The following is a 16,022-nucleotide window of genomic DNA, read 5'->3' as shown; positions in this document are numbered from 1 at the left end:
AGAACTATAAAGTTAATTGATAATGAGAGGCTTGGATCGAAAGACAAAAGGGTGGAATTTTTACTAGGCTTCAGTCCACTGCTGGTCCATCAGGTAAACACATCAAACAAGCAGCAACAGCCTTGCTTAATCCTATAGGCCAGGATTTATTTGGCTAATGCTAAATCCCTTTTGACCCATTTCTGTCTCCTGAAGCTTGTCAGCAGTCCCCCAGACCACAGAAACCACTCTATTACACACAGCAATAACAAGGCCACATGCACTGTTCATATATGCATTGTTTATATTTCTCACAAATCATGTGGCTCTCAGCAAACTCTAAGGAACAGTGATATTAGCATACATTTTTGTTCAACAACTTTAAAGTAAACTCTACTTAGTCATTTTTTAAACTTCGCTGTTAACTTAAATACCAGGCAAGCAAACCCTATTAACAAATCAGAATTTACACTGTAGTGTTTGTTAAGTGACATTTAACACATTTCAAAGAATTTTTAAATAAGTCTTCTACTTTTAATTACTTTTCCATTTAATTATCTATGAATTCATTTAAAAAAGTCACTGGCTACATGTATTGACTTTACATTACTTTAAATATAGATTATTAATAAGTTTGTTATAAATAGGACAATAGATTTGGTCAGTACATGTAATCACTGGATATTTAAGCACATGGCAATAGACAAAGTGTGTGACATCTATAAAAACGGTGTAATATGCATAGCCAAAACACTTAACAGTTCATACATAAATCAACTCCAGCAGTATGCTAATAGAAAGGCTTTTTTTTTAGATCATGAAACAATTTATCTTCAAACCAATTACTTTCTGTCTAGAAGCTACCCGTAAGCGCACAATCCTGGTAGGTTAAATACATGAATAAGCCTTTTTGGCACTCTGTAAATGTGACAAGCAGCAAGTTAGCAAACTAACCTGCTGGGCTGATTGAGGTTGAAGCAGTAGGTTGGTGTCAGTCAGTTGCTTTTCCTCTCTTGTTTGCCTTGTTCCCCCAACAATGTTAGTGAGTGTGTGAGTGTCCAGTAGCTGTATGGTCCAGTAATGAAGAATTGCCCTCCTTTGTTGTCAGCTGTATTCAGAGAATAGACAGATGGCCATGTGCCCGTAGCTCTGCCTGACTGAGACTAGCTTTACTGTTTCCCCCCACTGTATTAGTCTCAGATAAGCCCATACAGCAGGGTAGGCCAGCTTGGAGTTCCTCACTTAATACAGGGAGTAGTGAAAGCAGTAAAGTTAGAAATTATACATTGACTTTATATGAAAGTGCATTCAGCTACACTTGAATGCTCCTGAAACCTATCAACAATCTAACTTGTAAACAAAACTGACAGAAACACATGACTAGTACATTTAGGCATACGAAATCATATGAAATCTGTTCTGGACAGGTTAACAAGATATTCGGCAAAATAATTATAACAAAAAAAATTTTTTCAACAAAACCATCTCTAAACTGATTGTGTCACATCATTATGGATGGAGAGACACAGAGAAGAGTCTGTCATCCCTTCCCCCAACCCAGCCATCTTCTTCTGCTAATGAGACCAGCTCCATGAAAACAATGTGGTCCTTCAACAAAAAGAGACGCATTTGGTTTGATGGCCAAATTATGAAGTGAGGGACTCAGTGGAGCAGAAGTGACATTTAATCATTGCCCCCTGTTTAGGATGAAAAGTAATAATGGTACATAGCCATTTCCTAGATTCATCGTTCTTTAAACTTCAAATCCATTGCACGAAATTACATGTGTTAAAAATTTACAGCTCATAAAGTATTTCTGGGAAAAACCTCCTGTTCCTCACTCCAGACATTTACCCATAACAGTAATAGAGTGTTAGAATTGTAGAAGTGTGTAATGGTTGTCCCTTGATTGGTCTGTGCCAAGGTTTAAGACTTTCTTCTTTGCTCGGTGTTGCAGGATATGAGACATAAAAACTCCATGGACAAATCTATCAATACACTTTTACTCTGTATCCAACTTGTGTTCGGCCTATTTACACCTCAGTATCATTGAGTACGGGGCACTGTGCTTATTGGATATAATTATACAATGGATATAAGAAATTGTGCACACCCATGTTAAAATGGCAGGTTTTTGTGAAGTAAATGAATGACACTAAGATAAAGCATGTCAGATCTTTTATCACCTTTAATGTGCCATTTCGAAATATACAAATAAAGTGAAAAACAATCAGAAACTTTTACTGGGAAAAAAAGAAAAAAGAAAAAACTTACAATATCCTAGTTGCATAAGTGTGCATACCCCTAAACTAATACTTTGTTGAAGCACCTCTTAAGTTTATTACACCACTCAGTCTTTTTTGGTAAGAGTCTATCAGGTTGCCACATCTTGACTTGGCATTATTTTCTCAAGCTTTCTTGCAAAAACATTCTAGATCCGCCAAATTGTGAGAACATATCCTGTGCACATCCTGTGCTTCAGGTCATTCCACAGATTCATAGTTGGATTCAGGTCTGGGCTCTGGCTAGGTCATTCAAAAACATTGATATGCTTTTAGTTGTCATTAATTTATTGGTTTGGACATATGCCTTGGGTCACTGGTGTACTGAAAGGTGAAATTCCTTTTCATTTTCATCTTACTAGCAGACAACTGAATGTTTTGCACTAAAATCAGCTGATATTTGTAGTTATTTATATTTCCCTCCTCCTTGATAAATCCTGCAGTTCTGGCTGAAGAAAAACAGCCCTAAAGCATGATACTGCCACCACCATGCTGCACCGTGTGTATGGTGTTCTTTTGTTGATGTGCTTTTTTTTCCTGCCAACCATACCATTTGGAATTATAATACCTTTTGGAATTGGTCTCATCAGACTATAACATATTTTGAAAAATAATTTGGGGTGATTTAGTTCAACTTGGATTTTTTTTTAATGAGAAAGGGCTTCCATCTCACCACCCTACCCCATAGCCCAGACATGAAGAATAAGAGAGTGTTGTCACATGCAGAGAGTAATTAGTACTAGTAAGATATTCCTACAACTCCTTTAATGTTGCTGTTGGTCTCTTGGCAGCCTCCCTGGTAAGTTTTGTCATGTCCTTTTGTAAATTTTGGAGGGACATCCTGTTCTTGGTAATGTCACTGTGGTGCTCGGTTTTCTCCTCTTGTTGATGATGGCCTTCATGGTGTTCCATGGTACATCTAGGCCTAATGTGCAGGATTTTTTTTTTTACCCCTCTCCTGACTGATTCCTTTTGACAGCGAAACACTGTACAGACTTTGTAAGCTCTTTGCGGACCGTGGCTTCAGCAGTCAGATGAAATCAAGAAGATGTCAAGAAAATAAACAGAAACAGATGATCTTTATTTGGGGTTAATCAGAAAAAATGAATTGATGACAGCTGTATAAAAAAGTGGGGAAAGTTCTTACATGATGTATTTGGGTTATTGGTTTATTTATTTTCATCACAAAAATATGACATTTTAACAGGGGTGTGTAGACTTTTTATATCCACTGTATCATAATTCTCTGTTCTGCCATCACATTTTTACTTTCATTTTTTAAAGAAGAAGACTACAAATAGCCTACATATTTCACTCTTTCTTTGCTGTTGTTTTGTTACTGTTTTAATGGGGTATATTGAGCAGTATTTCTCAATCTGTGTTTTGGGTTGTTGTTGTTTTTTGTAACAATGGTGGATCACAATCCACTATTATTAAAGTTATTATATTTATTGAGTTCTTATAGTTATTAGCCTGTTTGACTGGTTCCTTGACTTGAATGGGTTTAATCCAAACCTCAACAACTCAAATGCCTATAAATAATGTCAACGTGGAACTAATGTGTTCTGTCACTGGAAAGTTCAGAAAAAGAAAGCACTGTAGTTCTAATATCAGAATTTTTATTCTACACATTCTTGGATCATTATGTTCATAAATCTTTACTGAGGGGGTCTGTGGACTTTATTTTGAAGTTAAAGGGGTCCCTGGCTGCAAAAGACTTGAGAACCCCAGATTCAGAGCACTGTATCACACACTGCAGCAGCGTTTCCATTTAATTATTTTATAACAATCCTTGCAATTAAAATCTGAAGTCAGCCAGTCCCACTGGAGCAGAGTTACATCAACAGCAGTGTCGTGTCTTCGCCTTTATTCTTTCAGCTCAAATGTGGACTTAGGACTCGGCTGTAGTCTGTCAGAAAAGTTCATTTACCTCGGACAAAATGTCAGCGACAGACTGGCTGTCAGAAACGGTTTGACACCATGGAGGCGCCTTCGAGTGAATTTAGCCGTTTGTGCACGTTTGAGAGCTTTAAGGAAATCTGGCCGTATTTCAGTTTTGGTTCTGAGCAGCAGGAGCTCATCCGCCGTCAATTTTCCAGGCTTAAAGGTAACGTTAACATTCATGGCTTCACCCGCAGGCACACAAGTTTCCCTTCATTCTAAACGCTTCTTCTTTATTGACGGAAGTGAATTGACAATACGAAAAGTGAAAATACAGCAAACGCACGCTATTGTTAAGTTTGAGCTGCATTTCATAACTAAGATACTTTCTGTGTTGTTTATGGTCTGTTTGTGTGGTGCCACGCGCCCTCTGCTGCTCAGCATGTAAGAGATACAAACCGGAAATCTCGTTATATCTTAAACGCTAAAAGTTTTTGTTTTGAAAAAGAAATAAATAAAAACAACTTAGGGACAAAAATCTGGTCCTGAGATGCCGTGAGTCGCCCTGATAATCCTGTAATAGTAATTCACAGTCAGCTCTGTCAGGGTGTTGGGTCGGAAATTTGTACTCATGTCAAACACACAGCCCATCACACCCTGCTCTAGGCATGAACGATTTAAAATAAAACCTCATTATGCTTCGGTAACACTGATGAAAGAGCAGGTAATGGTATCCACAGATTCGCAAATAACTGTGCCGCAGCCCAAAACTTTATACTATTGTACTAAACAGTGTCACGACACCATTTAAGCACACTACACACTCTCTGAATGTTTATCGCGCAGCGGACAAGGACGCAGCACAACCCACGTGACAAAATGTTCTTCCGCAGCTACAGTAGCATTATTGTTCAAAAAAAAAAACCCAAAATCTTACATCCATCAACTTTAAAATATTATTTTATTTGAGATTGTACGTGCATTCACCAGTCCCTTCAGATTAGCCATGAATACACAGTCATTCCTTGCTCTGTATTCTCCAATCTCATCAAGCATTACAGGAGGAAGACTCTGTGCTTTCATTTTGGCAAAGGGAGGTTGCACTAAAGGCAGGGGTGCCAATAAATGTGACGTGGATATGATAACAATAATATATTTTTTGATGTTTTTTTTTTTTTTTAATTCTTAACATGAATTCACTTAAAGGTTAGATTTTCTTATATTTCACTGTCAGATTAAGCTCAACATATTTTTAATAACCTTTTAAACCATTTTAATGGTGCACGGTGGCTTAGTGGTTAGCACATTCGCTTCAAGCCTCCAGGGTTGGGGCTTCGATTTCCGATACGGCCCTGTGTGTGCGGAGTTTGCACGTTTTCCCTGTGCTGCGGGGGTTTCCTCCGGGTACTCCGGTTCCCGGAGTAAAATATAATTATTTTATATAGTAATTTCATATAATAATTAGGGCTATTACTACTACTATTAATTAGCTATTCCTCACACAGATATTACCTACCTTGATCATGCGGGGACAACACTCTTTGCTGAATCCCAGGTCAAGACGTTTTATGAGGATATATCCAGGAATGTGTACGGTTAGTAATTTCATAAGCAATACTCTATTAAATCAACAGGCCTGGACATTCAGATATCTTCCTAAATCTTTAGATTTAATATACATGCAATAGTAACTGTTGTTCAACATTATTAAATATGATGGGCCTAAATATGAGTATGTTACTAAAGCTAAGTATTTATCTCAGGTAACCCTCACAGTCTCAATCCCAGCAGTAAGATGACACATGACACAGTGGAGAGGGTCAGATACAGGTACTCTTTTTCCCACCTGCCAGAGGATTTTTCCGCTTCCTTTTTACATGCCAGTTTGTCAGGCATGGACAAGGTTTTGGATGCAAGTGCAGGGTTTTTATAAAGAAACAGCAAAGTAGACAAATACAAAGGGCAAATATGACTCAAAATCATGCTTCAGGCAATGGTTCAGGCATTCAACATGACAGACTAGATTAGGCAAGTCTAAACCTGATTGATTAAAACAGCATGTAAGATTAACAGTTGAGTCGAGTAAGTAGTCATGTAATGGATAATGTGACTGATAGTCTGTTTTATCTAATTATAGTATAAGATTGAGATTTTTGTTGTTGTTTTGTATCTTATACACTATTTATATGAAAATCAATTATTTTAACAAACCTTTGCAAAAATGAACATTCTATTCTTAGTAAAAAAAAAATATGTTATGTAGAGTAATTAATAATAAATTGTGCATTAAATTTTTTCTAGTATGTATATCTTAACAACAACAACAGCTGCTTTTTTGCTCAAGCCCCTGGGGAATGCTCCTCCAAAAATCTCTCATCTTCTTCAGCTAGTTTCATTTCAGAACACACACACACACACACACACACACATACATACATATATATATATATATATATATATATATATATATATATATTTGGATGGGTTGGTGGGCCTCATAATGCAAGTATGTAAGCCATATGTACAGTTGGAATCAAAATTAATTTTGAATTCAACTGTATGTATAAATAAATATGTACAATGAAAAATGAGAAGGCTTCAAACATGGTAACCCACATCACTGCATTGTAGTTTTTTTCCGTTTTTGTGCATCTATTAATAACAGCCTGATCTGTTCTGTTAAGTGATTACTTCTAAGACATTAATGCGTATTGTGTTCATTTGTTCCCTTTAGGATACTGGAGCACTTTAACACAAGCCCTGAGGAATACTCCGTCATTTTCACTCCTGGCTGCACAGCAGCTCTTAAATTAGTGGCTGACTCTTTTCCTTGGATGTCTGCTTCTGATGAACATTCAGGAAGTCAATTCTGCTACCTCACTGACAATCACACATCAGTAGTGGGCATTCGGGGGGTAACTGGACCTCAAGGAGTGGGAACAGTGCCTGTCTTTCCTCAGGAAATAGAAGAAAGAGCCAAAACTAGCCAAGTCACAGTGAATACACAGGATGAATGCTTGGTGGCACATCTTTTCTGTTTTCCTGCCCAGAGCAATTTTTCTGGGCGGAAATATCCACTGAGCTATGTGAGAGGGATTCAATGTCAGCAGCTCTACCCAGCGTGTGAGCACAAAGGTCGATGGTTTGTTCTGCTGGATGCTTCTGGTTTCGTTGGCTGCTCACCACTGGACCTGAAGCAACACCCAGCTGACTTTGTGCCCATCTCTTTCTATAAAATGTTTGGATTCCCCACTGGACTTGGAGCCCTGCTGGTGAGGAATGAAGTAGCTGAGCTGTTGAAAAAGAAGTATTTTGGTGGAGGGACAGCAGCAGCTTATCTGGTGGGAGAGGACTACTTTGTACCAAAGTCTGACATAGTTAGCCGGTACTCTGCTCTACAAAGCTCACTTTTCTATTCCAGAAAACATTGAATTGACTTGTTAGTAATTGGTAGCTCAATATTCCTTTATTTGTGTTTGGGTGTGTTTAGATTTGAAGATGGAACCATTTCATTCCTTGATATTATTTCCCTCCACCATGGGTTTGATGCTCTGCACAGACTGACTGGTATGAATGTTACTTCTTAATTCTTTTAAAACAACAATGTTATTTAAATTAAAACAAACAACATTATTGGTGTTTTTATTGTCCCCAGGAAGCATGATGAACATACAGCTTCACACATTTGGCCTAGCTCGTTACACCTACATCATACTGTCTTGCCTGTGCCATAGCAATGCACAACCTGTGGCTCAGATCTATTGTGACAGTGAGTTTGAGAATGCAACAGATCAGGGTGCAATCCTCAACTTCAACTTGCTGGACTTTTATGGCCAAGTGATCGGATATTACCAGGTCAAACATCTATGAAAAGTAACACAAAAGTATCTCAAAGAGCTCTAACGTCTAGGAATTTTATATAAAAATTTTTCCCAGGATTCGGAATTTACAATGACTTTTCTTGCAATGGGCAGATTAATCAGTTTATTTCAGCCCTGTGATTAAAAAGCCACTCTTGTTTTTCCCCTCAGGTGGACAAAATGGCCTGTCTGTTCAATATTCATTTGCGCACAGGCTGTTTCTGTAATACAGGGGCCTGTCAGGCATATCTGGGCATCAGCAACCAAGTGGTAAAGAGTAACTTACAGGTCAGTGAGAGTCATGCTTCTCTTGCATGCTGTAAGAAAAATGAAATGTTCCTTCAATCGCAATTTACGTATACAACTAATATTGGCACCCTTGGTAAATATGAGCTTTTGTTATGTTAAAAAAGCTTATCTTTTGTTTAAAAAAATCCCCAAAATACTCTCATGGATATCAAACATAGTGTGCAACAATTACTGGCACCCTTTTGGTCAATACTTTGTGAGACCATTCCTCCATGAAGAATCTCTCCAGATCCTTAAAATTTCGAGGTTCACGCTGGTGGACTCTCCTCTTCAGTTCACCCCACAGGTTTTCTTTGGGTTTCATGTCAGGGGACTGAGATGGCAGGACCTTGATATTGTGGTCAGTAAACCATTTTTGTGTTGATTTTGATGTATGTTTTGGATCATTGTCCTAGTGGAAGATCCAACCACGGCCCATTTGAAGCTTTCTGTCAGAGGCAGTCAGGTTTTCATTTAATATCTGTTGATATTTGATCATCCATGATGCCATGTATCCTAACAAAATGTCCAGGTCCTCAGGCAGAAAAACAGCCCCAAAACATTAAAGATCCACCACCATATTTAACCATGGGCATGAGGAACTTTTCCATATGGCTCCCTCTCTGTGTGTGCCAAAACCACCTCTGGTGTTTATTGATAAAAAGCTCTATTTTGGTTTCATCTGTGTCTGGCAAACTGAAGACGCTTGAGTTTGTTTTTGGATGAGAGTAGAGGCTTTTTTAAAAAACCCTTCCAAACAACTTGTGGTGATGTAGGTGACTTCGGATTGTAGTTTTGGAGACTTTCTGACCCCAAGACACAACTAACTTCTGCAATTCTCCAGCTGTGATCCTTGGAGATTTTTTGGCCACTCGAACCATCCTCTTCACAGTGCGTTGAGACAATATAGACACAGGTCCAATTTCAGTTTGATTCATAACGTTTCCAGTTGACTGGAACTTCTTACTTATTGCCCTGATGGTGGAAACGGGCATTTTCAATGCTTGTGCTATTTTCTTATAGCCACTTCCCATTTTGTGAAGCTCAACAACTTTTTGCCGCACATCACAGCTATATTCCTTGGTCTTACCCATTGTTATGAATGACTAAGGGAATTTGGTCTATGTGTTATCTCATATTTATAGCCCTGTGAAACAGGAAGTCATGGTTGAACAATTTCCTGTTCCTAGTCATCCAGGTGTACTAAAAAATGTAAAATATCAATGGGAAAACACTTCAAATATAAAATATCTCATATGAATTCATAGGGGTGGCAATAATTGTGACACACATATATTTAGCAAAAAAAATTTTAAACCTGTGTTGTGTTTGCAATTGTTTGATATCCTTGATATCAGAGTATTTTTGTGAATTTTTTTCTTTAACAAAATATCAAAAGTTTAAACAATAAAGACTTATTAATTGTGATGAAGAAGCATTGTTGTATCTGAAAGCTTTGTTCTACTGATTTTACTTTAAGGCTGGTCATGTCTGTGGAGATAACATTGACCTGATAGATGGACATCCAACTGGGTCTGTCCGCATATCCTTCGGATATATGTCAACTTTTGAAGACTGTCAGTGTTTATTAAAGTTTATTGTTGACTGCTTTGTGGAAAAACCGCTAAGACTGGACCTAAAGAGACTGGCAAGGTTAAAGTCAGCAGGAACGGCAGAGACCTCAGATTCAAATGAGCTGACCTCATTGCTAACCGAGAGACCTGTGCCTGAGATGAATGGTTTAAATATCTCTCCTGCTTTTGTCAGCAAGACCTCGTCACAGGATACTATTCCAATGGAAGATAGGAACAGTGAAGAGGCTTATACATTGACCAATATCTTCATATATCCCATTAAGTCATGTGCTGCATTTGAGGTTTTAAACAGCAAGCTATTTTTATTACATCCATGAATCCATTTAGCATGCAATATAATTATTTAGTGCACTATATTCTATATAGTATTACAGACAGCAGTAGTATTTATGATTTATTATTTTGTCTATACGTCTCTGTACTTTAAAATGAAAGTCAATACCTGTCTTTGTCAATTCTCAAGAAACATCATGCTGTTGTGTGGAACTCCACAGGTGACAGAATGGCCTTTGGGCACTCAGGGGCTCTTGTATGACCGCATGTGGATGGTGGTGAATGAGAATGGAGTATGTCTGAGTCAGAAGCAAGAACCCAAACTGTGTCTCGTCCATCCACGCATCTGCCTAACCTCCAAGACACTGTGCGTGGAAGCCTCAGGTGGGAGCAATTTTGCTGTGTTAATCTCATTTGACAGGCACATCTTACAGTTATAATACCTAAAAATTCACCTAGAGGCATGCTTTGGGAGGTGGGAGGAAATAAAGAGTGCATTTTGCTATTGGAAAAATAGGTATGGATCCTATTACTCTTCCCCTGGAGATCAGTAAAGAAAGGCATGGCCCAAGGACATGTCAAAGCAAAGTCTGTGGTGACAGGTAAGTAGAATGCTTACATATTAATTTTGTTTAATCTGATTTGTTATATGGTCTTTTCCATTATGTTTATCACATGATAATTTTAGACTACTACATATTAAGTGCTTCATATCCAATACTGACACGCTTCGTGGTTTGCAATGATGGAGGTTTTCTATGATAGCTCATCAAACCTGGTCAACCTGAATCAAACCTGGGAGGCCCTTGCACCCTTTACAGCAATTCTTTTGTGTAAAATGAAACTTTGCTGTTTCTGAAGGCCAGTAATGAAATACAGTCCCCTCCAAAACTGCAAGGCCAATTGATTTTTTTTTTGCTGTAGACTGAAGACATTTGGGCTTGAAATCAAAAGATGAATATGAGAAGAGAGCTTAAAAACGATCCAAACACACTGACAACTCAGGGGGAAAAAGTGGAAGGTTTTACACTGGCCAAGTCAATCACCAGACATTAACCCAGTTGAGCATACTGTCCATTTAAGGAAAAGGAATAGCATCCCAAAAGAAGAAACCAATGATTTGGTGATGTCAATGAGTCTCAGGTTTGATGCAGTTATTGCAAGCAAGGGATATGCAACCAAATATTAAGTGTTATTTACTTTAATTTACTTCATCTGTGCCTGTACTTTAGCTCACCTAAAAATGTGGTGGTTTGATAGAAAAGGTCCTATGTTTTATGTTGTTTAACCCAGCTAAATGTGCAAATAAAACCTGAAATAAAAGCTGAAATCCTAGACTCTCATCTCATATCCATCTTGTGATCTCAAACCCAAATGGTTTTGGTGTTTAGCACATACAAATGACTGGTCTTGCCGTTCCAATAGTTTCAGAGTGGACTCTAACTAATACTTATTTCCTTTGTTTCAGGGTACAGACTGTTGACTGTGGGGAGGAAGTGTCAGTTTGGTTGTCTGAGTTCCTGGGAAAACCTTGCTGTCTCATTAGACAGAGTCCCAGTTTTGCCCGGGATATGAAAATGGGCAAAGGAAAAGGTACAGCACTCTGTATACCACACCCTATTAACCATTACATTATGACAGTTGCAGATATTCTGTGTGTCTTTAGTAGAAATGTCATGCAGGTCATGTGTGGAATCAGTTTCTGTTAACATTAAGACAGTACATAAAGGGCACATTGGTTCTTCCAGTAGTCACATAGAAAACTAATGACCAAAATGAACAAATGTGAAAATATACCATATAACACTAAAGTCATAATATTACGTAAGTAAAGTACTAATAATTTTCTGTCGGTCTATAATGTCAGCCTGATGAGTGCGCTTAAAGCTCAATGTCACTAAAAGTATTTATTTCAGTATCGAATTGATACATGTCTCAATTTGTTTGTGTTATGGACTATTAGTCTAAATGTTTTCATGTATATTTTTAACCTGTTCACTTGTGTGTATTTAAGCAGTGATGTGAACACAGTGTAAATCTGACTGACTGTATGCCTATATGTATGATGTGTGTTCTGCAGGTTCCTGCCCTCCTGCCCTCTCTCTGGTGAATGAGGCTCAGTTTTTGCTAATTAATAGAGCTAGTGTGGCGTTTCTGCTCAGTCGCATCATCAATAGGTAATGATTGCTAGCTGTTACGTCAGCATAAATACACTCATAATGAGTAAGTGATGCAGTATGATTTGGGCATTAATTTATATGTCGATTTTTCCATTCCATGATTTGTTCTGATTTTATAGTGAGTTGGTTAAAGCCTGGATCTTATGTTAGTTCTCTTACAATTTGGCTTGTCACAGGCAGGACAGCTCAAATAATTGCACCTCTTTCGACATGCTGCAACTCATCAATCGTTTTCGGGCGAACCTCGTTATCTCAGGCTCAGAGCCTTTTGAAGAAGAGGACTGGACAGGTGTAAAAATAGAAGGCACACACTTTCAGGTTCGCAATACGTTTAAAATAACCAGATGTCTTATGAGTGCATTTAGGCCAGTTTTGAAAGAGTGCAGTGGAAGCTGTGATAAAAAGTACCTTGCATCAACTATACATTTGAATATACCCCATTAATCATTTCTCACTGGTTTGTTGAAGATGGCAGGCAAGTGTAGTCGTTGCCAGATGATTGGAATAGATCAGACCTCTGGCACTAAATTCCAGGAACCTCTCAGATCTCTGTCTGATTGGCGGAGTGGAAAGGTCAGTACAATTTGTTAAGGGAGTGGGAGTGTTTATGCGAGCAGCGAATGGGGTGGAGCTCCAGTACATGAATTTAATGTACACTGTAGCATGGTATAGAGGTGATATAATACAGTTTCACTCTGGTATATAAAAATGCTTTTTTTAATTTAAAACCATCAAGTGTATTTCTTCAGTCATGCGGTTGTTAACTGCTGTGTATATACATTTGATTATGAAAGGAAAATGTATTTACTTTGCTTTACTTTAAAGCCTTTTCTGTATAATGTATATTTACCAGAAGAGAACTGTCAAAACTAACAATGACTTTAATTGTCCTTGTAAAATTTGAAATTTAAAAAAAATGTTTTTCTAATTCACAGGTCACATTTGGAGTATACTTGAATTACGTTTTACAGAGATCCAATCCATATCCTACTTTATCTGTGGGGTCCCAGGTAAAGGTTAATCCAACAGGTGAATTTTAGAAAACCACAACAACTGCAATATGGAGTATGTGTATAAATCCTAGTCTTAATCTGTGTTTGCAAAACTGTATAAATCTTATGCCAAATTTACATTGCTGACAATAAAACCATGCACAGTGGATTTAAGCTGATTCTCTGTCACAACATTAACTGTTGTTTTCAGTGATTATAAATACAACAAGGTCTGGTTTCAGTTTTTTTTTTCCTAATAAATTATACTGAAAAAGTGTGTAAAAGCTGCTCTAAACATTTCAGTGCTTTTCTCCAAAGATTACAAAAGAGAGTGCTTTTTCTGAAGCTAGAACACCCAGAGAAAAAAATTGTTGTAATTTATTTTAAACTCTCTAATGGATTATCGCTACTAAGTACATTATGCAAATCTTTTAGCACATTTTAATGAATGTTTCATGCTGCTCTTGTTGTCTGAAACATGCTGATGGCATTAGTGTCATTTGAACTGAGAGGAGAGGTAAACATCAACCCAGTGCATCTGTTTAGAAAAAGCAAGGCTTACTGTTTATAGGGAAAATATGGTTATACTCTGCTTAACACAGGTCTGTGTAGAGTACTGGTGTTTCTAATGTAAATAAGAATTATTATGTATATTGCTGTCAGAACATCTGACAGAGGAAACAGCATTGCTAATAAACCATATAATAATATCAGGTCACTGTAGGAATAAGTATATTTCTGTCGTCCGCCAGGTTATCCTTTGGGTTTAATTATTGCAACATGTGTATTATCCTAAAATGAAATTCCACATTAAGAGTCAGCAGTTGAGCTGTAAGCATGTGTTTTAATTGTCGAATAATACAGGTAATACAGGCAGAAATATACTGTATACAAAGTAAGACACTGACAATATTGTATACAAAGCAAGACAGAATACAGCTATCTCTGCTAGATGTCAAGAATTCTAGATAGGATATATAATTTCAGACAGTAATTAGGAGATTTTATTTCAGAGGCTATAAGCAGGATGGAACAGCCACCGGTTTTATGCCTTGCTTATCTGTGACTCTCCTGGCTTTTGTCTGTAGTTCTTAAACATGTTTCTGCATGTCATGTGCTGTTAATAAAACCACTCCCTAAACATCACCAGTAACTGTTGTATCATTCCATCACTAGGCAGTGCTATAATCAAAGGGGGAACTAAAATATTCATGAAAACATCTGCTTAACAGAATGAAAATATCCATCCCATGAATCATGTTTCATCACTGATCCAAATGAAAAGGATCAGGTCATAACTTCTTAATTCCTCATCACCACAGTCCATAACATAGAGATTACACCCTTTTCTCGGCACATGCAGCTTTATTTCTACCTATTTTGATTGACTAGAAATAATTTGTAAATAATGGTAATGTATTCCTGTCCAATGTTTCCAGGATAGGCTTCAGATCGACCCTGACCAGGATAAAGCAGTTACTGAGGATGAAGTATGAATAAATGAATGAATGATGTTAATGCATGCAGATTTATAAGCTCAAAACTAAAGACGCTGCCGTGTTTGAAAAGGGTCTGAATTAATGTTTAAAATTGGAGATGGATAAGTGGCTTTGGTCTTCCATGCTAAATTAGTGAATTTAGATGAGTTAGATGAGTATGTTATTGTCTGTTAAGGGTATCAATTTAGCTTTGCTAAGTATAAATGTATTAGAGACATGCAGCAACAGACAAATTAATCAAGTAATTAATAGCAGATGTTTTTATTAAAAGAGAGGTGATGGCAGGGTCAAACTGACATGAGAATAAAGTGGATTTAGTTATTTAGATAAAAATGGGATCAGTTTAAATGTAAGTTGAGAAAGTTATCAGAACTTCTACATACCTGGACAGTGCATAGATACTTCCTTGAATTCATAAGATTTATGTAGTTCCTGCTTGGCATTTTATTGTAGTTTAATGTACAGTACCTTCCACTAATATTAGCACCCTTGTTAAATATGAGCAAAGAAGGCTGTGAAAAATGTCTTTATTGTTTAACCTTTTGATCTGTTGTTAGAAATATTCACAAAAATACTCTGCTCTCAAGGATATCAAACAATTACAAACAAAACACTGGTTTATCAAAATAAATCTTTGTTAAATATAGGTGTGCAACAATTATTGGCACCCTTTTGGTCAATACTTTGTGAGACCATTCCTCCATAAAGAATCTCTCCAGATCCTTAAAATTTCGAGGTCCACACTGGGGGGAACTGGTCTTCAGTTCTCCCTACAGGTTTTCTATGGGTTTCAAGTCAGTGGACTGGGATGGCCATGGCAGGACCTTGAATTTGTGGCCAGTAAATCATTTATGTGTTGATTTTGCTGTATGTTTTGGATCATTGTCCTGCTGGAAGATCCAACCACGGCCCATTTGAAGCTTTCTGTCAGAGGCAGTCAGGTTAGTTAATATCTGTTGATATTTGATAGCGTCCATGATGCCTTCTATCCTAACAAAATGTCCAGGTCCTCAGGCAGAAAAACAGCCCCAAAACATTAAAGACCCACCACCATATTTAACCGTGGGCATGAGGTACTTTTCCATATGGCTCCAAAAACCACCTCTGGTGTTTATTGCAAAAAAAAAACAAACTCTATTTTGGTTTCATCTGATCATCCCACTTGAAGTTCCAGTATTGTCTAGCAAACTGAA

The 16,022-nt window shown here is 37.5% G+C and overlaps 1 protein-coding gene across 6 annotated transcripts; it reads left to right on the top strand.

Annotated features, from left to right (window-relative positions):
- The first annotated feature begins 2,417 nt into the window (after positions 1–2,417).
- mocos (molybdenum cofactor sulfurase) lies at positions 2,418–13,607 on the top strand. 6 transcript variants are annotated; one of them, XM_053621111.1, is made up of 15 exons: positions 2,421–4,368; positions 5,648–5,737; positions 5,906–5,972; positions 6,877–7,527; positions 7,633–7,709; positions 7,798–7,997; positions 8,174–8,290; positions 9,771–10,166; positions 10,380–10,542; positions 10,676–10,760; positions 11,627–11,751; positions 12,239–12,335; positions 12,515–12,656; positions 12,807–12,911; positions 13,274–13,607. In XM_053621111.1, the coding sequence occupies exons 1-15, from the start codon at positions 4,242–4,244 to the stop codon at positions 13,376–13,378; spliced, it is 2,547 nt and encodes an 848-aa protein (XP_053477086.1). In that variant the 5' UTR covers positions 2,421–4,241; the 3' UTR covers positions 13,379–13,607. The 6 variants fall into 6 exon arrangements, with proteins under 6 accessions (XP_053477089.1, XP_053477088.1, XP_053477092.1 ...); XM_053621113.1 differs by lacking the exon at positions 12,807–12,911 and having other exon boundaries at positions 2,419–4,368; XM_053621117.1 differs by lacking the exon at positions 9,771–10,166 and having other exon boundaries at positions 2,420–4,368.
- Positions 13,608–16,022: the final 2,415 nt, after the last annotated feature.

This window comes from Ictalurus furcatus, chromosome 3 (genome assembly GCF_023375685.1).
Source record: "Ictalurus furcatus strain D&B chromosome 3, Billie_1.0, whole genome shotgun sequence".
NCBI classification, from domain to species: domain Eukaryota; kingdom Metazoa; phylum Chordata; class Actinopteri; order Siluriformes; family Ictaluridae; genus Ictalurus; species Ictalurus furcatus.
The sequence above is the reverse complement of the archived record's forward strand: the minus strand, read 5'-3'. Positions and strand labels throughout refer to the sequence as shown.